The sequence below is a fragment of the Oncorhynchus gorbuscha genome, linkage group LG14 (assembly GCF_021184085.1).
Source record: "Oncorhynchus gorbuscha isolate QuinsamMale2020 ecotype Even-year linkage group LG14, OgorEven_v1.0, whole genome shotgun sequence".
Classification (NCBI taxonomy): Eukaryota; Metazoa; Chordata; class Actinopteri; order Salmoniformes; family Salmonidae; genus Oncorhynchus; species Oncorhynchus gorbuscha.
Genome location: NC_060186.1, coordinates 13,206,558 through 13,230,407, shown reverse-complemented (window position 1 = coordinate 13,230,407; position 23,850 = coordinate 13,206,558). Strand labels below are relative to the sequence as shown.

Here is a 23,850-nt window from a genome sequence, read left to right as displayed (position 1 = left end):
AAAGGCAAAAAAGGCCATGGTGGCAAAGTAAATACAATATAGCAAGTAAAACACTGGAATGGTAGTTTTGCAATGGAAGAATGTGCAAAGTAGACATAAAAATAATGGGGTGCAAAGGAGCAAAATAAATAAATAAATAAAATACAGTTGGGAAAGAGGTAGTTGTTTGGGCTAAATTATAGGTGGGCTATGTACAGGTGCAGTAATCTGTAAGATGCTTTGACAGTTGGTGCTTAAAGCTAGTGAGGGAGAAGTGTTTCCAGTTTCAGAGATTTTTGCAGTTCGTTCCAGTCACTAGCAGCAGAGAACTGGAAGGAGAGGCGGCCAAAGAAAGAATTGGTTTTGGGGGTGACCAGAGATATACCTGCTGGAGCGTGTGCTACAGGTGGGAGATGCTATGGTGACCAGCGAGCTGAGATAAGGGGGGACTTTACCTAGCAGGGTCTTGTAGATGACATGGAGCCAGTGGGTTTGGCGACGAGTATGAAGCGAGGGCCAGCCAACGAGAGCGTACAGGTCGCAATGGTGGGTAGTATATGGGGCTTTGGTGACAAAACGGATTGCACTGTGATAGACTGCATCCAATTTGTTGAGTAGGGTATTGGAGGCTATTTTGTAAATGACATCGCCAAAGTCGAGGATTGGTAGGATGGTCAGTTTTGCAAGGGTATGTTTGGCAGCATGAGTGAAGGATGCTTTGTTGAGAAATAGGAAGCCAATTCTAGATTTAACTTTGGATTGGAGATGTTTGATATGGGTCTGGAAGGAGAGTTTACAGTCTAACCAGACACCTAAGTATTTGTAGTTGTCCACGTATTCTAAGTCAGAGCCGTCCAGAGTAGTGATGTTGGACAGGCGGGTAGGTGCAGGTAGCGATCGGTTGAAGAGCATGGATTTAGTTTTACTTGTATTTAAGAGCAATTGGAGGCCACGGAAGGAGAGTTGTATGGCATTGAAGCTTGCCTGGAGGGTTGTTAACACAGTGTCCAAAGAAGGGCCGGAAGTATACAGAATGGTTTCGTCTGCGTAGAGGTGGATCAGGGACTCACCAGCAGCAAGAGCGACCTCATTGATGTATACAGAGAAGAGAGTCGGTCCCAGAATTGAACCCTGTGGCACCCCCATAGAGACTGCCAGAGGTCCGGACAGCAGACCCTCCGATTTGACACACTGAACTCTATCAGAGAAGTAGTTGGTGAACCAGGCGAGGCAATCATTTGAGAAACCAAGGCTGTCGAGTCTGCCAATGAGGATGTGGTGGTTGACAGAATCGAAAGCCTTGGCCAGATCAATGAATACGGCTGCACAGTAATGTTTCTTATCGATGGCGGTTAAGATATCGTTTAGGACCTTGAGCGTGGCTGAGGTGCACCCATGACCAGCTCTGAAACCAGATTGCATAGCAGAGAGGGTATGGTTAGATTCGAAATGGTCGGTAATCTGTTTGTTGACTTGGCTTTCGAAGACCTTAGAAAGGCATGGTAGGATAGATATAGGTCTGTAGCAGTTTGGGTCAAGAGTGTCCCCCCCCTTTGAAGAGGGGGATGACTGCAGCTGCTTTCCATTCTTTGGGAATCTCAGACGACACGAAAGAGGTTGAACAGGCTAGTAATAGGGGTGGCGACAATTTCGGCAGATAATTTGAGAAAGAAAGGGTCCAGATTGTCTAGCCCGGCTGATTTGTAGGGGTCCAGATTTTTCAGCTCTTTCAGAACATCAGCAGAATGGATTTGGGAGAAGGAGAAATGGGGAAGGCTTGGGCGAGTTGCTGTTGGGGGTGCAGTGCTGTTGACCGGGGTAGGAGTAGCCAGGTGGAAAGCATGGCCAGCCGTAGAAAAATGCTTATTGAAATTCTCAATTATGGTGGATTTATCAGTGGTGACAGAGTTTCCTATCTTCAGTGCAGTGGGCAGCTGGGAGATATAGCTATGCTATGGCTAAATGGCACTTATCTTTTCAGTGTTAACTGTATTACTGTATTGTATGGACTGGCATTACGCACCTTGTTCAAACCATGATAAAGCAGGGAGAGAACATGTGATTCTGGTGCAGCACGTTGTGGCCTACAAAGTTACAAGTATAGGCTAGCAAATTTGACTAACCTTTTTTTGTAATAATTCCTCTGTTATTAGCCTACACATTTCTCTCTCGTGTTGCTTCATTCCTTCCTCGCTTTCAACAGTTAAATGAAATACGTTGTCATAATTCTAACGACATGCTTGAGTAATATAGGACAAGAATTTAGATGCAGAAGGTGTTCACTGCTCCACGAGTTTTGAATAGTTTATGGGTCTGAATAAATGACTTGTATAGTCTAGCACATTCTCTCTTTCAAACTACCCATGAGTTCTACTGGCTGCTGTATTTAACATTCAGTGAGCAAGAGTCTTGTGTCCCTCTTCGAGTAGTCTATTGTTATAAGAAATGCAGCAACAACGACAACAAATGTCCAGCAAGGTATTCTAGTCTAGCTAAGGAGACTTTGTTTTTTAAAAAAAAGAGTCCAGAAAGTGGAGCACAGGTTTGCGTATTGCGCAAGAGACAGTCTAAAAGTTAGACGCTTACTATGCATAACCCATCATTCATTACCAAAATATAAGGCTAATTCTGCATTGAATTTATTACTTGAGACTAGGCTACGATATATATAGATAGATACAGTGGGGCAAAAAAGTATTTGGTCAGCCACCAATTGTGCAAGTTCTCCCACTTAAAAATATGAGGCCTGTAATTTTCATCATAGGTACACTTCAGCTATGACAGACAAAATGAGAGAAAATAAATCCAGAAAATCACATTGTAGGATTTTTTTATGAATTTATTTGCAAATTAGGGTGGAAAATAAGTATTTGGTCACCTACAAACAAGGAAGATTTCTGGCTCTCACAGACCTGTAACTTCTTTAAGAAGCTCCTCTGTCCTCCACTCGTTACCTGTATTAATGGCACCTGTTTGAACTTGTTATCAGTATAAAAGACACCTGTCCACAACCTCAAACAGTCACACTCCAAACTCCACTATGGCAAAGACCAAAGAGCTCTCAAAGGACACCAGAAACAAAATTGTAGACCTGCACCAGGCTGGGAAGACTGAATCTGCAATAGGTAAGCAGCTTGGTTTGAAGAAATCAACTGTGGGAGCAATTATTAGGAAATGGAAGACATACTGATAATCTCCCTCGATCTGGGGCTCCACGCAAGATCTCACCCCGTGGGGTCAAAATGATCACAAGAACTGTGAGCAAAAATCCCAGAACCACACGGGGGGGACCTTGTGAATGACCTGCAGAGAGCTGGGACCAAAGTAACAAAGCCTACCATCAGTAACACACTATGCCGCCAGGGACTCAAATACTGCGGGGCCAGACGTGTCCCCCTGCTTAAGCCAGTACATGTCCAGGCCTGTCTGAAGTTTGCTAGAGAGCATTTGGATGATACAGAAGAAGATTGGGAGAATGTCATATGGTCAGATGAAACCAAAATATAACTTTTTGGTAAAAACTCAACTCGTCGTGTTTGGAGGACAAAGAATCCAAAGAACACCATACCTACTGTGAAGAATTGTATTTTTATTTATTTTTTTACCTTTATTTAACTAGGCAAGTCAGCTAAGAACAAATTCTTATTTTCAATGACTGCCTAGGAACAGTGGGTTAACTGCCTGTTCAGTGGCAGAACTACAGATTTGTACCTTGTCAGCTCGGGGGTTTGAACTTGCAACCTTCCGGTTACTAGGCTCTAACCACTAGGCTGCGCTGCCACTGGGGGTGGAAACATCATGCTTTGGGGCTCTTTTTCTGAAAAGGGACCAGGACGACTGATCCGTGTAAAGGAAAGAATGAATGGGGCCATGTATCGTGAGATTTTGAGTCAAAACCTCCTTCCATCAGCAAGGGCATTGAAGATGAAATGTGGCTGGATCTTTCAGCATGACAATGATCCTAAACACACCGCCCGGGCAATGAAAGAGTGGCTTTGTAAGAAGCATTTCAAGGTCCTGGAGTGGCCTAGCCAGTCTCCAGATCTCAACCCCATAGAAAATCTTTGGAGGGAGTTGAAAGTCTGTGTTGCCCAGCAACAGCCCCAAAACATCACTGCTTTCGAGGAGATCTGCATGGAGGAATGGGCCAAAATACCAGCAACAGTGTGTGGAAACCTTGTGAAGACTTACAGAAAACGTTTGACCTCTGTCATTGCCAACAAAGGGTATATAACAAAGTATTGAGAAAGTTTGTTATTGACCAAATACTTATTTTCTACCACCATTTGCAAATAAATTCATTAATCCTACAATGATTTTCTGGATTTTTTTATTTTTGTCTGTCATAGTTGAAGTGTACCTATGATGAAAATTACAGGCTTCATCTTTTTAATTGAGAGAACTTGCACAATTGGTGGCTGACTAAATACTTTTTTGCCCCACTGTATAGATATCGATTTAGATATATATAGATTTAGATATTTCATCAATCTATCTTGGATGCAATTTGAATAGAATTGGAGAGTGAGAGCGCCCGCTCGCGCATTGATGTAAAGCAACAAACGATATAAGAGTTTTAAAACGCTGCAATAAAAAATAAAATCTTTACAATTGAAAAAACAAGGTGACCCCTGAAAGCCAGATGGAGATGTCAATTAAATTGCAGTGTGAAGTAAAGCATTTTTTTTTTTTTTTTTTTTTTTTTTTTACAACTTGATGTAGATTTGAATTTGTCAAGATCTGCAAAATATATCACAACCTGAGAGAAGTAGGTTAAAACATACTTTGGTGTTTTTGTTAAGCAGTGTATTTTTCTTTTCTGGAATTCAACCAGTTGTACATGTCAGTTTTCTTACCCTTCACCATTTTAATCTCTGTAGCTAAGGTCTTAAAGATGTGCAGACACACAAGTGCTTTTCCTGGCATTCGGGCTCCTTCAGCTTCAGGAAGCCAACACTGCTATAGGCTTGGCCCTCTGACCCCCATCCCGCCTGCTCTGAGGCACTCTGCTAGAGCCGCGGGAGCTAGGAGAGGCTGGGGTTCAGGGGCAGCCCCTTAAAGCACTGGCAGGCTTGGCAGCCATTCAGGAATGTCGGGGGGGGGGCTGTTGCAGTGCAGAGTGGTCAGGTGCTATGAGAAGGGAGAGAGGCTCGACACTGAGGGGGTAGACACTGATTGGTCCAACATCTAGCCTTGTCCACTCTTTGCAAGTCAAGGAGGCAGACCTTTGTGAAGCCAAGGAAATGACTAACCTATCAGTACATTTAATTTAGCATTTACAAAAAGAATGGACAAAAGAATGTGCTAGGAGAATAGAATGCCACCTTAAACATCCTGTTTTCAGTGTGATGCGGCAAACATTCCCAGCAGAACAACCGAAACCCTCAAATGCACTCTAATTGATCATCTACATTCCAGGCACTGCACTTGTCTAGACAACAGGAAAACTGCACTGCTCTGAATCTGTCATGTGGATTTGCTTGATGTAACATCGGGTAAAGACATTAAATCACTTCTGTTTTTCTTTTCAGAGTGACCGACTGTCCAGGTATGTGCCAAATTCAGTTTATTCTTCAGATCTTTCCAAATGGCACCCTATTCCCTATATAGTGCACTACTTTTGACAAGGGCCCATAGGGCTCAGTGCACTACTTTTGACCAATGTGGAGAATAGAGTGCCATTTGGGAATGCATCCTTCCGGTCTACTACTTAACCTTCACTTGCGGGGCTTGTGCCACTTTGGACCAAATAAACTGTTGACAACTTGGTATATGGCAGTGTAAATATTAGACATGGTCGATAAGATACTGTAACTGTGGAGCTAAGTATCAAGGCTTTTTATTCTCTTCAGGAATGAGAGCAGCACTTCCTCTTCCGACCACTTGGGTAGCCGTGGCTACGGCGAGGGTCGCAGGTCATTCTCAAGCAGGCTGGACCGAGACGATAGCACTGACTACAAGAAGGTACTAGAGCTCCCAGACATTCACCTTCTACCTTAGTTAAAGTCACACCAGACTCTATAACACCACCATAGAAATATTAATACTTCCCTGTGAAGTTCGACTTTTTTCTGACTGTTTTTCCTCTCAGCTTTATGAGCAGATCCTAGCTGAGAATGAGAAGCTGAAGTCCCAGTTACGTGACACAGACCTGCAGCTGAATGACTTGAAGCTACAGCTGGAGAAGGCCACACAGGTGAGGCACTGTGGCCAGGCTGCGCTGTACAGTTGGGAAATTAGCATCACTCATTGTGAATAAATAGCACTTCCTCACTAACTGGGTTATCGATGTTGCTTGTGTTACAGAGGCAGGAGCGCTTTGCTGACCGGTCGCAGCTTGAGATGGAGAAAAGGGTAATGATTATTAAGTGTTATGTTTTTAACTTAATGAATCATTTTGCTCAACAAATGAACGAACTCACAAAAATGAGATGTATGAAAGGCACTTATAAATACAATTATTGCTATTGGTAATGGTAGTGGTTAACAGCGTGGTAATCAATGCCAACTGGTTTATGTCTGAAGGTTACAAGCAGGCCCCAATTTCAGCTGGGTGGTATGGTCTTATAAACCTGACTACTTTCTCCAGTCTACTGCCTCTCCTGCTGACTGGCTCACCATGCCCATATAGTTGGCTGGGGGGCGTGCCACCCCACCCAAGCACGAGCTACCTACCTTCTCTCACGTGTTTTTGAACATTTTTAGCCAGTGTGTGTGTGGTCACTTCTCCAGGGTTGTTCTTTTTGCATAGTGTGTGATGGCGAGTATACATGATGGATTGTTTCAATGGAAATGTTATCTTCTGCATGTGCTTTTTGCCATTTTCTTGGCAAGTGTTCACTCACATCACCTTAACGACGGACACCAACATATGGGGTCAACTTCACCACCATATCTATTGATTTCAAAATAAAATACTTTGTGAACATGAAAAATAAAGTTGAATTGTAAACATTGTATTTTCAAGGACGGGTGAAATAATGGATGTTGAAATCAATAACCAATCAATTGAAAGCAAATGTATAGAATTGTATACAAAAGTAAGACGTCAAAAGCAAAACCCCAAAACTTGTAAGCAAATCATTTTAAAGCTGGAGCAAAACTGACAAATGATTTTCAAAAAGATTTGAAAACGAATGCAAAAGATCTTCTCCCGTGAAGCTTTCCCAGCAACCATTCCTATTGAAATAGGTTTTGCCTAGGCTCTTGCCTGCATGTACTACCTTTTTTGTTACGTTACTCGTATCTTTGCTTTCACTGCCAGTCTTTTCCATTGAGAGTTTTGGCATTATTTTTCCGTGAAGGGCGGGGTTTAGAGGGAGGCGTATTGGTCTGCTAATTTTGGAGTGACGGTTCGTCCCAATCAATGAACATGATAGACAGGCTTTTTTTTCCTATTGCCTCCTTAAGCAGACAGTCCACCTCGTTTTAGCTCGCTAACTACAAACTGTCAGGCACGGGTCAATAATGTACAGATTTTAGACTCATCTCTGTCTAATACATTTAATGACAAACCGTCTTACTACTTAGATAAACATATGAATTACCTGCCGCACAACGTTCGGGTGTTGGTAACTAGTTCGGCATACACCTGCGCCGAACGTTGTGCGACAGGTAATTCATATGTTTATCTAAGTAGTAAGACGGTAGGTAGATGGTTTTTTTTTGTCATAGTTTTGCTCTCGCTTTAAAATTATTTGCTTACACGTTTTGGTTTTTCTTGATGTCTTGTTGGGTTTTTGATTTCAACAGCCATTATTTCAACCGTCCTAAAGTAAGTTTTACATTCTCAACTTTAGTTTAAGTTCACGATTGATTATATTTTATACATATGGTGTGAAATTGACCCCATAGAAACAGCACCTTAACGACTGACCCAAACATCTCCTTCACGTCAACGGGCACATGCAGTTCGCATGGTGGCCAAGAATTTTTTCATTTATCCTGATCTCCCAACATATTGCATGAGTGATTTACTCGTACCCTATTCTATTGCTTTAGTCTGCTTAGAGTCCATGTTGTCACTGGATTTTAGATGGCCTTCCCCTGGCATTCCTTAGTCAGCATACCTCCAGACCTTCACAGCTTGGGTCTGCCTTTGTATTGTATTGTGCCTGCCAGTATAGCTGACCATTACCCATGTGTCATTTCATTAACTTGTCATGTTTAGATGACCACATCAGGAGGAGATGGGACATGCAGCACTAAACATGTTAGGTCTTTTAGATTAGTCTCCATGGTTCTGGCTTTGACATGCTTCACAGTCATGCGTGTGCACCTCACCCACTCTCCCTCCTCTCGCCTCTCTTCATGTTGCTCCTCAACCTGCATCTGTTATCTGACGTTCACACCTCCTCTCCACCGTCACTGGATAGAACTGCAGCTAGGTTTTGCTATCAGACCGTGTCAATTTACATTTAGTCTTTGTTTTAGTCTTAAAATGCCTTTTTAGGTTTAGTCACATTTTAGCCACATGGTGCATTTTTTAAAAATTAAATAATATGTAGGCTACCTCTAACATTGATTATTGTGGCAGATTGTAACTAATGCCAGCCATAATTAACCATAGGCTATTAAGCCTTGGCTACCGGTTAAACCATTTACAACTGATTTTCTCCCCATCATAAGTGGTTTCTTGAAAAGGGGCGGATTTGAGCTTTCCAGAAGTGTCAGAAGTTTTACCGTACTCCTAATATTCAACAAATAGCATTAGTTTCTCCCACAGGAAAAAAGCAACCACTTGTGTTTGAGCACCGTGGCTCGTCAGCAGCAACACACATGAATAATAGGGAAAATGGGAAAATAGAGGTTCTGATGTGATCAAAGCAAAAATGGCCAACATGAAATTGAGTAAACATTACTGTTTCTAGTTGAGTTTAGTTAAAAGTCAAGTGTTCTGGAACTTGGCTTCACATCAGTTCAAAATATTGACGAGTGATTGAAGTGACCTGGGTAGCTGAGTGGGAGGAGAGCTGGGTAGATCAGCTCAATCAGACTGTGCAGCTGAAAGATGTCAATTCTACAAACAAACAAGTCCAATCCTCAGCATGTATGCATGCAGAATATTTAATGCAGTCCTCTCTTTGGCAGAATTCACGTCTTTCATGTTCCGCGGTCTGCAGCTGATTAAGCTGATCTGTCCAGCTCTCCCACACAGCTCAGTCACTCGTTGACCATTTTGGATTGATGCGAAGCCAGGTGACACTTGACTGCCGAATGTTACGGCATGTGCGCCGTGGTCCGCATGTCAAATTAAATGTACATTTGAGTCGCAAAAGTCTCGTCACATTCTTGTTGACTAAAATGACAAGTAAATTGTAATAGTTATCCCCCCCCCCCAGGGAATCTCGTCTCGTTTTAGTCAGGAAAAATAGGGTGTAACAGCTGAGCTGTGGAGCCGAGGTGTGAGGTAACATAACTGAAGCAGTTTGTGGGAGCCTGTATGCGGTGGTTGTCTTGAGTCTTTTTTTTTTTTCAATGCTCGTCTCCCTCTTCTTTAAACCCGTGGTTAACATCTGTTTGTCCCCCTCCCTGCAGGAAAGAAGAGCTCTAGAAAGGAAGATCTCTGATATGGAGGAGGAACTTAAGGTACTGTCTCATGTGACTGGGCCCTCTGGATGTATGTAGTTGGCTGTATGGCCCTATTTGTGTGTAGGGCACCAGAAGGTTGTGAGTCACATAATTGCATATTGCCCCTTTAAGATCAGGAACAGCAGTCAATATTCTGTTGTTAAACACACTGTATACTTTAGCTGGACCACTACTGTACTAGATTAGTATGCCCTGCTGAAATGTATTGCTGAACAGTTACTATACAGGTTTGTGTTTTTGCACAAAGACTGCTATTTTTCTCTCTGCCACAGGCCCAATGTGAGGAGGGCTGGAGGCTATTCAATGTCCCGTTTTGATAAACTCTGTTGCTGTGAATTATAGCACAGTAGTTATATAACCTAACAGACAGTCAGCATAGTGGTGTTTGATTTGAGCCCCCAGTATATCCTGTGTGTATTCTGAATGTGTGTGTACAGTATTTGTCACATTCTGGGATGCTCTATATAATCTATGGTGACGTAACTCATATGCCCTTCTAGATAAGTAGATGTGAGATTGGATGTTTTCAGAAACGGGGCAACAAAATCCATTATGCCAGATTCAGCAAGTTTTCTTCCTTCTTCCCAGCGCTGCCATAATGAAGTGATTATTTCTAGGTCATAGACAGCCCAGCGACCATATCTGTCTTCCTCTCTCTAGTCTACTCTGCTACTGTCGATTGCAATCTCTCCTACATGCCAGTCTGCCTGGAAAGCACTTGTCATTCCTCCAGTTCCAAACTCTGTCCCATTTTTCCTAACAATCTCCTTTTTCTGTTTTGTCTTCTCTTTGCCCCTCTTCTTATCCTCTCTATAATTTGTATTGCTCCCCCTTGTCTTCCATTATTTCTCTCCCTTCTGGTACTCTCCCATCTCCCCCTTTTTTCTCTGCCCTCTGCTGGTTTGACCCTTTCTCTCGCTCTTTCTCTCGCTCTCTCTCCCCCTCTCTCTGTGTTGTGGTTTTCCTGCAGAACCTCCCAGAGGTAAAGCAGGTTCAGGCCCTGCGTCAGGTCAAGGAGCGGCTGCAGGCAGAGAACAGGGCCCTGGCCCGCGTGGTGGTCAAGCTCTCCCAGTCAGCCTGCAGCCAGCTGCCCCCCTCCGTGGACCTGTAGCCCTGCCCAACCGCTCCCCCTCACCCTCCCTTCTCATGCTCCATTTGTGCTCCGACCTCACCCATAGACAGGCAGGTCGTCCACCCCCCCCCGCCCAACTACAAGGTTATCTCCTCCCCCCTGAGACTGACTCCCCCTACCTCCCCAGACCTCTCTGGTTTTCATATTGGGGAGTGTGTTTTGACCGGGCACTTTCATTTACACTACCTATTATAGTTCACAGTAAAGTTAAATGTTATTTTCAGTCAGGTAAGTATCAATTCAGGTGGTAATTTTCCTTTAAGCAAATACACTGCTCCAAAAAAATTAAGGGAACACTAAAATAACACATCCTAGATCTGAATGAATTATTCTTATTAAATACTTTTTTCTTTACATAGTTGAATGTGCTAACAACAAAATCACACAAATTATCAATGGAAATCAAATTTATCAACCCATGGAGGTCTGGATTTGGAGTCACACTCAAAATTAAAGTGGAAAACCACACTACAGGCGGATCCAACTTTGATGTAATGTCCTTAAAACAAGTCAAAATGAGGCTCAGTAGTGTGTGTGTGGCCTCCACGTGCCTGTATGACCTCCCTACAATACCTGGGCATGCTTCAGGCTACCTCTGGTGAGCACATGGAGGGCTGTGCGGCCCCCTAAAGAAATGCCACCCCACACAATGACTGACCCACCGCCAATCCGGTCATGCTGGTGGATGTTGCTGGCAGCAGAACGTTCTCCACAGCGTCTCCAGACTCTGTCATGTGCTCAGTGTGAACCTGCTTTCATCTGTGAAGAGCACAGGGCGCCAGTGGCGAATTTGCCAATCTTGGTGTTCTCTGGCAAATGCCAAACGTCCTGCACGGTGTTGGGCTGTAAGCACAACCCCCACCTGTGGACGTCGAGCCCTCATACCACCCTCATGGAGTCTGTTTCTGACCGTTTGAGCAGACACATGCACATTTGTGGCCTGCTGGAGGTAATTTTGCAGGGCTCTGGCAGTGCTCCTCCTGCTCCTCCTTGCACAAAGGTGGAGGTAGCGGTCCTGCTGCTGGGTTGTTGTCCTCCTACAGCCTCCTCCACGTCTCCTGATGTACTGCCCTGTCTCCTGGTAGCGCCTCCATGCTCTGGACACTACGCTGACAGACACAGCAAACCTTCCTGCCACAGCTCGCATTGATGTGCCATCCTGGATGAGCTGCACTTCCTGAGCCACTTGTGTGGGTTGTAGACTCCGTCTCATGCTACCCTTAGAGTGAAAGCACCGCCAGCATTCAAAAGTGACCGAAACATCAGCCAGGAAGCATAGGAACTGAGGTGGTCTGTGGTCACCACCTGCAGAACCACTCCTTTATTGGGGGGTGTCTTGCTAACTGCCTATAATTTCCACCTGTTGTCTATTCCATTTGCACAACAGCATGTGACATTTATTGTCAATCAGTGTTGCTTCCTAAGTGGACAGTTTGATTTCACAGAAGTGTGATTGACTTGGAGTTACATTGTTTTAAGTGTTCCCTTTATTTTTTTGAGCAGTGTACTTTGCTAGTGCAGCACCTGAAGTTTAAATATTGTACTACATGATTAGATCTTCATGCAGTTGATTTGACTATATAATTTGATGTACTGTAAAGGAGAGTGCCCCATTTTGTTCTTTTCCCACCAGTGTGCAGTCTTGAAGTCTTATCAAGGTTGTTTCGTTCCGCTTGTTTCTGGCTTTGCATGACGTGGCTTTCTTTTTGCGTCAAATGGCGGACATTTTTTTTATGGAGGACGAACACATTTCCTTTCCCCTCAGTGTCTCTCGCTCTCCATTCCTACCCCCATTTCAGTTGACTCTTACAGATGACATCAACCCAGCTTTGAGACCGGGTCACCCCAATACTGCAGGTTTACACTTTGGTCTCATTTAATTTCCCAGTGACCTAGACATATTAATTTGGCTCTTGCTCATGATTTCAATTTCCATTACATGCCATAAGAAGCTCACGTTGTTGATTGTCATCTGTAATACAATGCCTTAGTTTTGCGGTGGACAGTTACGTTTTGCTCTTGATTTCCCTGGATGTTCAGTTGTTCCGAGAGTGACTGGCCAATCTGCCATGGTTGCTCTGCCCCAGGCAAAGCTGTGCTGCATGGCTTCAGGAATCTGCTTAGCCTAGTATGGTTTGAATTGATATTGAGGGAATTATACCTGTAAGGGATAATCTTGTGACTGATTGTGACTGATTGTGATTAGTAATATTTTAATTTGTCAAACAAACTGGGTTGTAATTTCTTAATCCACAACATTTGGACATCACACTGATGAACATTGTGTTGATAAATAGTTAAAGCAGTAGGATATCCCTGTTATTAAGTCATTTTATTGTTTCACTTTCAGACTAAACTCTCAAACCGTGACCAAGATGGCAGGCAGTGGTGTAGTTATGTTAGTGAATAACGTAACTACTCTCATTGTATTAAGGCAGATGTAGTAATGCAATTATTTTCTAATACCAGTTTGGAAATTTGGTTCAGGGCAGAAACGGGTATTGACTGAGATGGTGTTAGCTTTACACGTGGTAAGTCTACCTCACGAAGACGCAGGGGGAAAAAAAAACGATTGCAAAGGCATTATTTGATGCTGCAGCAGTTTGTTGCTCATGCATTTTTTGCCCCTGTATGCTTCAAATAAAAGAGCACTTAGTGCTGCCAGGATTTGTGCAGGTTATTTGACGAGTATGTTTTCCTGGGCGCCAGTGGAGCCGCCTCTCCTGTTCTGCATGGCTATTTAGCAGAGACTTTTGACCGGCGTGTGCCTGCTCCATTCTCAGCTAAGAAAATAAATGGCAAAGGGGGTAAAACAAACTGTTGACTGTGGCTCGTCAAAGATGCTGATGACACACTCTGCAATGAACCGTTTCTAGAACTGGGCTGGCTGACTGGTAAACGTCAACGTGTCTCTAAGCCCGTTTCCCTCTCTCTTTTGTTCTCTTCCAGACGCTACCAGACTTGAAAGCAGACAACCAGAGACTAAAGGATGAGAACGGAGCTCTTATTCGAGTCATTAGCAAGCTTTCCAAGTAGAACATACAACCCCCCCCCCCCCCCCGGCCCTCCTCCTGCGGCCCGCCCACTCCTCCATGGCAGTGACTAATGGACTTGCAACTTTTAGGTATTAATTGCAAGAGACATCCGCATCAAGAAGAATCCTTCTCCCCTCAGCCCTCCTATCCCTCTCTCCTCTACCACCACATCCTCCATGTCCTCCCTCTCTCCATTAGGTTATTCTCCACTTCAACCTGTGGCTGCTCTCCAGATAGAACCACTGAGTTTACATTAGCAGAGGATAGGGTTGTGAACGGTATGTAAAAGCGTTTGCGGGCGGGGAAGCCTCAACTATTTAACCAATAAGCCTTAGTTGTACATAAAACACTTGTATCGATCTCTCGGCTGTCACAGAAGGACAGTTATTTCACACCTGATTTTATTTGTGCCACAAACTCTTATTTGATCTTTTTGTTTCCATTTCCTGTTTGTTTCTCGACCTACATACAAAGGTTGTGCGATGTGTAGTTGTCCTGTTCTTTCTGACCCCCAGAAGTCCTCCCCCTGTTTTTGGAGGCTCTGTCTCACAGCAGAAGACTTCCCAGTGGTACCCCCTGTCTTAGTGCATGCAACCCCTCCCCCCGACACACACCACACAAGCACACGCGCACACACCTCTATCCACGCCACTCACCCCCTTTCCATTTCTGTACCTTTGTGTGTCTCCCTCAGAGGTAAATGGAATTATCGCTTTACAGAACAGGTGGACTTGGTGGAATTTAAGCTTTCACTGTATGTGCAATATGCATTTATTTCTAATAAAAATGCTTTAATGATGAGTCCATCACTAGTAGGATTTTCACTCCTCCATCTTTCCATCGCTCACCCCTTTCACCGACCCTCTCCCCCCCTCTTTTCTTTAAGGTTGTAGTGTAGGCGTTGGTTTATACTCTGTATTTCTCACTTCGTTTTAGCAGGTACTGAGTGATGCTGTATATACCTGTATGTATCGTTTGAGACCAGCACATGGCATGCATTTATGATTCCCGTCTGTTACTATTAAAAATATACAAACTCCAGAGGACAAAAAAAGTGTGTTTTTAACTATTTTCTTCATTTAGAGTCTAAAGACATTGGATTACAACCGGGCCTCTCTCTCTTAAATGGAAGGGCTGGCAGTGTTCAGTGCTTTTTCTTTCCAGTTTTAAGTGTTCACGGTAATTGAGATACGACTAATATAATTGCTTCACTACATTTCACACATTGTATTCAGTATCTTTGGACGAGTGCTGTTCATGTTTTTTTTAAGCCGTAGTATTAGCCAAGGTGTTGTCACTAAAAGATCTTAGGTATTGCTAACCCAGTCTTTTTTACAATGTCTACATGCACTGTCAATGCCATGTGAGGAGTATTTCATGTCAGCCACCATCAAAGTCCCTGCATCAAACACATTTTATGCAATTCAGTGGCCTTTTTAAGGATACTGTAGCAAAGAAAACAAGTTGCTGTAGTTGGACTGTTGGCCATCTCCTCTTTTGGTTTACATTTTTGCTGTTTTTCCTTTTTAAATTTCCCATCTTGTAAAATAGGCGTGTGGCTTCATACATGCGAGCTGTGCTGTGACTACCAACCACTGAAGAGTTCATTCAAAATAAACTTGTACATTGTGAAGCCCTTGTTGCTTATTTTATTGTCATTCATTACATTGTGCACTTGAAGGTGACTTTATAGCCCTTCAGGGATGCTAACCAGTCGCTGGTCTGTGACTAGTTTGTCTTGACCTCTTTCTGCAGCGATACCTCCATAGCACAGCAGAATCATGCTACGAGAGGTTTCTTGTGTTATCTCAGCTGTGTTATGGACGTCCCCAACTCCCAACAACTGGCTAAATCTGTGAAAGATGTCCATGTTGATGTCTCAACTACCTGTATTTTATTTAGGACAAACGAGTGTTTTTAGAAATGATGAGGTCTACTCATTCCTAGTCATGTTTCCCAATAATGTTCAAGTTTATTGTCACCCACATAGAATGGAAACACCCAGCTCAGCTGGGGAGAGCCCAACAACCATGCTCCTCTAGGCCTACATCCACCACCACCTCAGGTCAGTTTGTTTTAACCCACATAGAATGGAAACACCCAGCTCAGCTGGGGAGAGCCCAACAACCATGCTCCTCTAGGCCTACATCCACCACCACCTCAGGTCAGTTTGTTTTAACCCACATAGAATGGAAACACCCAGCTCAGCTGGGGAGAGCCCAACAACCATGCTCCTCTAGGCCTACATCCACCACCACCTCAGGTCAGTTTTTTTTTAACCCACATAGAATGGAAACACCCAGCTCAGCCGGGGAGAGCCCAACAACCATGCTCCTCTAGGCCTACATCCACCACCACCTCAGGTCAGTTTGTTTTGTTTCACCTGCAATAATAATGATGTGATTTAGATCCATGTCAGCCATGGATTAGTTTCTTCTGGCCCATAGATTACTCTCAGAGGGGGGAACCATTTAACCTCGTCCCCAGGGATGTTGCGCAAATAATCGTGGCATAGCAACGATTCAAAGTGGGAGTGACTACACTGAGTGAAATATTTCATTGAATGTTTGCGGATCACACGATTGTGAGGCACGGGAAGGGTTAGGGGTGTGATTTGTCGCCACAGTTGATTAGGATATTAAAGCAGCAGTTTTGGAGAATGAGGTTCAGATTAGGGAAAGGGTTAGGGTTAAGCTAATGCTACAGTTGTCAACTATTGTCCCCGACGCGACCGCTAGATGGAGATGTAAGCCTACGTCAACTCCCTCTAGCCTCAACAGTAGAAATGTAAACAAACCATCTGTGGCCACAAATCATGTCTGCTTTTGGATACTCCTTTATTGCAATAGACCTTTTCTGATATTGTATGCTACCTTCTAGAAGACATTTACGATCTTTATGTCCGATAAGGGCGCTTTAGACCCGTTTTAGAGGCGCGGGAATACCTTGAAGAAAAGGATCCCAGTAATCGTGAGCTGGTTGTTGCCTTGTCACTAGTGTTGGAGCTACAAATGTTTGTCACTCCTGTGCTTGTGTTACAGTAATGAGCCCTGATCCACCCTGGAGTGTTGTAACTGGTTGAGGAGCTTAATGTTGAGTGCTAGAACTGGGAAATGTAGTTTATAAACACCTTGTGGACCACCAGCCTAAATTGGGACCGATCACCGGGAAACATCCAATGGTGTGCAGATATTTCACCTGAGGAACACTTGGTATTTGACCAGGAAATGCTGCTGATGAGCCAGACGGACACTTCCTGGCCCACGTCATATGACCCCCTGAGAAACTTTGCAGAGTCAGGTCAGCTGATAGTTCAGCAGTATTAGGTTCCATGTCAGCTGATAGTTCAGTAGTTTTAGATTCCAGGTCAGTTGAAAGTGCTATTGTAACTGGGGCCTAGTTATATACCTAAAACTGTCATATCCAGTCTATACCAAAAAGGGGTGGTAAAGATTTACCCCAGCCAAGGCGGTCAGACCTAACCTATATGTGATAGTCTGGTCAGAGGCGATGCTGGGGAACCCCCCCCCCCCCTTTTTTTGCCAAGATAACAGCCTGCAAGTTGTCAAAAGTGCTCCACAGTGATGTTGGCCCATGTTGAATCTGATGCTTCCCACAGTTGTCAAGTTGGCTGGATGTCCTTTGGGTGGTGAACCTTTCTTCATACACACGGGAAACAGTTGAGGGTTAACCTAGCAGTGTTGCAGTTCTTGACATGTACCTGGCACCTACTATCATACCTCGTTCAAAGGCACTTAAAGCAGGTGTTCATAATGTTTTGTATATTAAGTGTATAACTATATCACCAGACTACCTTTGCACATTCTCTTAAATATAAATTGATTTTGTTACTACATTTCCCAACACCCCTTTTTATCGGGCCAATTCCCCCCATTAACCTGTTTGTTGCCTGGTAATTGACACGTCCCCCTCCGCTCTGTCGTTTTCTTATTTACTCTCTCTCTTGTCCAGCCTGTACCCCTTCTCTCTCCCTCGCCTCCTCTCTTGTCTCATATCTATATCCTCTTCTCTCCTCACTTCTTCTTTTCATCTCTCTCTCCAATCTCACTCTTCCTCCATTCCCCAACATTGCCCATGTTGCATTGTTGTCCCTGGCCTGTGTGTGTGTGGTGAGGCTGTATGTAGTACATGCTGGACAGAACTCGCTAGCTGAAGTTGGACCTGCATATGGTGGCTGAGCTGTTCACAGGCAGCAAGGAGCTGGACAGATCTGGGACCAGACTCCATAATCTGTTAGAAATGGGAAAAATAATTATTCACTTTCTGTTTTGCTTCAACATGTGACATGGATATGCGTTTGTGAAGGTGGGTGTTGCCTTAGTTAATGGTATGAAATGCCACAGGAAATTAAATGAATCTGCAATTGATCATCTCTTGGCTAGAATTACCTTGGTGTTAATATGAACGGTGAACTATGAATAAATTGACAGATTCATTCAGGTTGAGTTTTCTTTTTAAAGACTGCAATGACCACATTGGCTACAACCATTTGCCAATTTTCTCTAGTTGCTACAATAATAATATCCTCGCTCTCGCTCACCCTCTCTCTGCTCCACGGGGACAGTCATGTGGAGGGCAGGCTGGTCTACACATTTGGTGGAGAGCCTGTGGGCTCGTTCGTTCAGCCTCAGACGTCTAGTACCCACTATCGCCCACGCCATGTTCCTGGATGTTACCCACGACAATGATATGATCCAATTCACAAACCTATCCATTTAACGCCTTGTAACCCCTACTGCCTCTGATCTGGGTGGAATCACTAAACACATACTGTATTTGTGAATGTTGGAGTTTGCCCCTGTCTGTCCGTAAATTAAGAAAGCTTTTAAGAAAAATTGTATCTGGTTTGTTTAATGTGAGGATTTTGATCTATAGATTTTACTTTTACTCTATAATAATTTTAGTATTTTTTTCCCACCACTACTTAAGTACATTTTTTTTTTTATAATTCAAAAAGAGGTGGTGGTTCTGGAGGCTAGGACTGTGGAGTGGATCAGATCTCTGGGTCAAACCAGAAAGACAGGAACTGCATCAACAGTTTGCCTAAGCACACAGAGATCAGAGAACACAGCCAGGTCACATGAGAACAGCACCATAGAATTACAACTTTACATCCCAGCTAGGGTTACAGGTGTGTCTCTGTATATGCCTGGCATATGATTGTACACAATGGGCTTGTACACAATGGGCTTGTACACAATGGGAAATTTAATTAAAGGCATGAGAACACGGGGATTACTGTGTGATAACTCAGGGCTGTTCTTAGACCTGAGGTTTGTGCTTAGGTCACTTCAGTCTAAACACATGTACATGAGTTATATTCCTTTTGTAAGGCATGGCTAGTACCATTTGTTTCCCCTACTGGAACTGTCCAGCTACTCGTCAGCAGGATTGTGAAGCAGGCTGATGTCACTGGTAAGGGCCGCAGTGAATTGTAAGCATATTACATTTGAACAGCTCACTCTGGTAGTGTGACACTTGTTCAGGTAAGTATGAATACAATGTCCTATTTATTGTCCCAGGTGTCCTATGTATCAAATGTCTCAGAGTAGGAGTGTCACCTTTGTCCATATAATATGATCTAAACGGGTCCTAAATCAGCACTTCTATTCTAAGACTAATGATACACATGGCCTGTAGGTTACAAGTCATGGCTCATCCTATATAACTATTGCTGTACACTCATTTTCTATTAATTTACTGTCTATACACATTACACACCATACATACACTGAGTATACCAAACATATGTATATACAGTACCAGTCAAAAGTTTGGACACCTACTACATTGTAAAATAATAGTGAAGACATCAAAACTACTAAATAACATTCAATCATATAGTAACAAAAAAAGTGTTAAGCAAGTCTAAGTATATTTGAGATTCTTCAAAGTAGCTGCCCTTTGCCTTGACAGCTTTGCACATACTGCATTCTCTCAATCATTTAAGACATGAATGTCATTCAATTCGGAAAAGTTTCTTCAAAAACCATCAAGCGCTATGATGAAACTGGCTCTCATGAGGATCACCACAGGAAAGGAAGACCCAGAGTTACCTCTGCTGCAGAAGATAAGTTCATTCGAGTTACCAGCCCCAGAAATTGCAGCCCAAAGAAATGCTTCAGAGTTCAAGTAACAGACATCTCAACATCAACTGTTCAGAGAACACTGTGAATCAGGCCTTCATGGTTGAATTGCTGTAAAGAAACAACTAAAGGACACCAGTAGGAAGCCTAAAAACACGAACAATTGACATTAGTCTGGTGGGGAGTAGGTGAATGGATGATCTCACATGTGTAGTTCCCACTGTGAAGCATGGAAGAAGAGGTGTGATGGTGTAGAGGTGCTTTGCTGGTGACACCGTCAGTGATTTATTTGGTGTTGAAGGCACACTTAACCAGCATGGCTGCCACAGAATTCTGAGTGATAGTTCAACTAAGCGCAAACCAGGCCTATCATTTGTTTTTCAACAAGACAATGACCCAACCCACCTCCAGGCTGGGTAAGGGTTATTTGACCAAGAAGGAGAGTGATGGAGTGCTGCATCAAATGTCTTGGCCTCCGCAATCACCCGACCTCAACCCAGTTGAGATGGTTTGGGATGAGTTGGATCGCAGAGTGAAGAAAAAGCAGCCAACAAGTGCTAAGCATGTGGGAACTCCAAGACTGTTGGAAAAATATTCCAGGTGAAGCTGGTTGAGGGAATGTCAATATTGTGCAAAGCTGTCATCAAGGCAAAGGGTGGCTACTTTGAAGAATATAAGATCAAAAATATATTTTAATTTAACACTTTTGATTACTACATGATTCCATATGTGTTATTTCATAGTTTTGATGTCTTCACGTCACTGTGTCCAAACTTTTGACTGGTCCTGTATAAATATTCCAGACTGATATTACTCGTTCTGATATTTCTTTAAAAACTTTTGGGATTATGTTTGTATAAGCATTTTGCTGCACCTGTGATAACATCTGTAAATCTTTTTTTATTTGAAGTACAATTTACAAACTGTAGTTTACAGATGTACTGATGGCCATAGTCTGTAACCCATGTTGTCCTGCACCCCAAGTTCCAGGAGCTGGTGGGGGTTCTGAGGAGACACCTCATTCACTTCTGTAATCACTACAAGACAGGTCGTGTGCCTGACACCAACTCACCAGCCATACTCACTACTCCCTGTGCAGTGCACTTACTCAACATTATTATTTTACTTGGTTGATGGTTGTTTTTGTGATGAATCTCGGCCCATACAATATCTGACCTATGCATTGCAGACATAGGGCCTATTCATTCACATAAGTAACTACCATAAGACGTGGCTGTCTTCTACTGGTAAATGGTCATCTACCTCCTCACCAAGCAGTAGACTTTTACAAACCTAACAAAACGAACCACCTCATCACACACAATCTCTGCATCTGTGTTGTATTGATTATGAACTGTATACACTGAGTGTATAAAACATTAACCTGCTCTCTCCATGACAGCTTTCACCAGGTCAGCCTATGATCCTTTATTGATGTCAGTTGTTACATCCACTTTAGTCAGTGTAGTTTAAGGGGAGGGGATAGGTTAAAAATACATATTTTTAATCCTTGAGACAATTTAAACATGGATTGTGTACAGTGTGAACCATTCAGAGGGTGAAGGGGCAGGACATAAGATTGAAGTGCCCTTGGTGTCAGGCACACTGGTTTGAGTGAGTGTGTCAAGAACTGGAGCGCTGTTGGGTTTTTCACGCTCAACAGTTTCCTATGTATCAAGAATGGTCCACCATCCAAAGGACATCCAGCCAACTTGACGCAATTGGAGTCAAAAAGCGCCAGCATCCCTGTGGAATGCTTTTGACACCTTGTTGAGTCCATGTCCTGATGAATTGAGACTGTTCTGAGGGCAAAAGGGTGCAACTCAATATTAGGAAGGTGTTCCTAATGTTTTGTACACTGTGTATTTAGACTGGAGGTAAGTGACTATAAACAAATACTGATCTGCAGTTAAATGATATGTCTCGTGTTGTCCCTCCATGTGGGTAAGTGGTTCCAGGCTATGTTCACATATCCCTTGTACATCACTCATTACCTGGTTCCATGCTACTTTGGCTCCATCATTGTTGGGGCCTATACCACCTCCTTGGATATTGTGTTCAATCAAATGTAAAACTGGGTTTAATAACAACTTGCTATTCCTATTCAAAAATAAAATAGACAAATCTGAATTTGTCAATGAGACGAGTCGTGACCAGTGTACAAAAATACTGCTGTTCTAAACTAATGTGCAGTCCTTCAGTTTGCAATATTTGTGTGTTAAGCTTTATCCAGACTAGTTCCACTCTGTTGAAGCAGTTATCTCTGGGCTCAGTACAGATGTTTTTTTGTGGGCCTGCACCTGGCCCTGCCCCCCCCCCTCTACAGTCTCAATGATTTGGGGCGGCAGGGTAGCCTAGTGGTTAGAGCGGTGGAAGCAAGTTCAAACCCCCGAGCTGACATGGTACAAATCTGTCATTCTGCCCCTGAACAGGCAGTTAACCCACTGTTCCTAGGCCATCATTGAAAATAAGAATTTGTTCTTAACTGACTTGCCTAGTTGAATAAAGGTCAAATTAAAATATCACCAATGAGAAAGAGCAGTGATGTGTTTCACTGGCTTCAGGTAAGGCTTTCAATTCAATCCAGTTCAATTTAAATCCAATTCATTACAACTTTATTTTTGCCCTTCTGGGTATGGAAAATCCCCCTCTGTACTGTTACAGAGATATAGATATATCCACATAATGTTGCTCCCTTTCTTTCTCATTCAGTTACTAGTTGGCTGATGAGGTTTCCCTCATTTTGCTGCCGGGATCTTCCATTGCTGGGGCCGGGAGGTCTGTTTCTGGTGACAGGAAGATCAGTTATGTCTCACATATAAAGTTTCCATGTGCATGGAGAATAAAACTATTCATATAAAGTAAGAAACTCCAGTGCACTTATGATTTTGTATGCTGCTAAACAATTGAATGGATCTCACATAAATGTTTGTCTATAGACTGTCAAGGTTACACAGATGATTGCTTGAATTGATCTAATAGCTTATTTCCACATGAACTTCATCCTAGCCTGAGATGTGGCCTGAACCCCAACCTGCAGTGTCGGGGGACTTGACACTCGTTAAAACTGCTGTGAGGTAGTGTGGTGGTGGCTGCAGTGCATCCAATCCTACTGCAACATGGTGCCTGACAGTGTCAGCCTTCTCATGTTCCCTGTGTTCAGGATGTAGCCCACAAACATGTCCGAGCCACAGCCTGCCGGAGCCTGGGTACACTCGCACACACACATTTTTAGACAGGACATTTGGAAATGCTTTATTATTCAATTTGACTTGTCTTTATTGACTGTACATATCAAAGTGGATTTGCAATGTCATACATTCTACGTATGGGTGGTCCCGGGATCCAGCCCCTGGCGTTACAAGATGTCATCCAACTGAGCTATAGGGGGACGCATCACATGCAGGGGCTGGAGTTCAGGGAGAGGAACGCTGGACCACAGACAGACCGCAACATGACAGAAGAAGGCACACAGTGCAGTAGCTACATATGTGGACACCGAGGTCTGGACTAAAAATTGAATTCAAAATATATATATTTTGGACTCAACCTACTGCTGAGTTAGAATGGTAGAATTACACAAGGTGCAGTTTTGAAACTTGGTTGTGCATCAGTGGTTTCCCTCTTGTTATATGTGACTCACTGACAGTCACTTAATTAGCCCATGTCAGTTAACAGTTTTGGTCAAATAGTCTCGTCAGCTATCTAAATGTGAAGTAATCATGGCTGAATTACTGACTGGGAACACTGGGCATGTGCCCGGGGCCCTGACCTCTAGGGGGCCCCCGTTGATTTTCTTAGTCACTCTCATTCAGATATCATAACATTTAGCTCATTAAATTACTTCACCAATCAGTGCCAATAGAGCAGGCATGCTAGTTATTTACATACATGATGGACAGGCAAGTGTAGCCTATGAAGCATGACTGTAACGACGTTCGTTTGTCGAAAGAGAGTCAGACCGAAATGCAGCGTGGTGGTTACTCATGTCTTTAATGAAACTAAT

At 43.3% G+C, this 23,850-nt stretch overlaps 1 protein-coding gene across 12 annotated transcripts in view; it reads left to right on the top strand.

Moving 5' to 3' along the window:
* Positions 1-15,370, top strand: part of LOC123994460 (protein phosphatase 1 regulatory subunit 12A-like) — a 78,744-nt gene extending 63,374 nt beyond the window's left edge. For 7 of the 12 annotated variants that reach the window (XM_046297080.1, XM_046297074.1, XM_046297082.1 and 4 more), the window contains 7 exons: positions 5,511-5,527; positions 5,832-5,943; positions 6,071-6,175; positions 6,286-6,333; positions 9,517-9,567; positions 10,541-10,752; positions 13,652-13,788. In XM_046297080.1, the coding sequence (XP_046153036.1) occupies positions 5,511-5,527; positions 5,832-5,943; positions 6,071-6,175; positions 6,286-6,333; positions 9,517-9,567; positions 10,541-10,681 (474 nt within the window). In that variant the 3' untranslated portion in view covers positions 10,682-10,752; positions 13,652-13,788. Of the gene's footprint in view, positions 1-5,510; positions 5,528-5,831; positions 5,944-6,070; positions 6,176-6,285; positions 6,334-6,504; positions 6,536-9,516; positions 9,568-10,540; positions 10,753-13,651 lie in introns of those variants that run through there. The other 5 variants (XM_046297075.1, XM_046297084.1, XM_046297083.1 and 2 more) reach the window with 3 other exon arrangements.
* Positions 15,371-23,850: the final 8,480 nt, after the last annotated feature.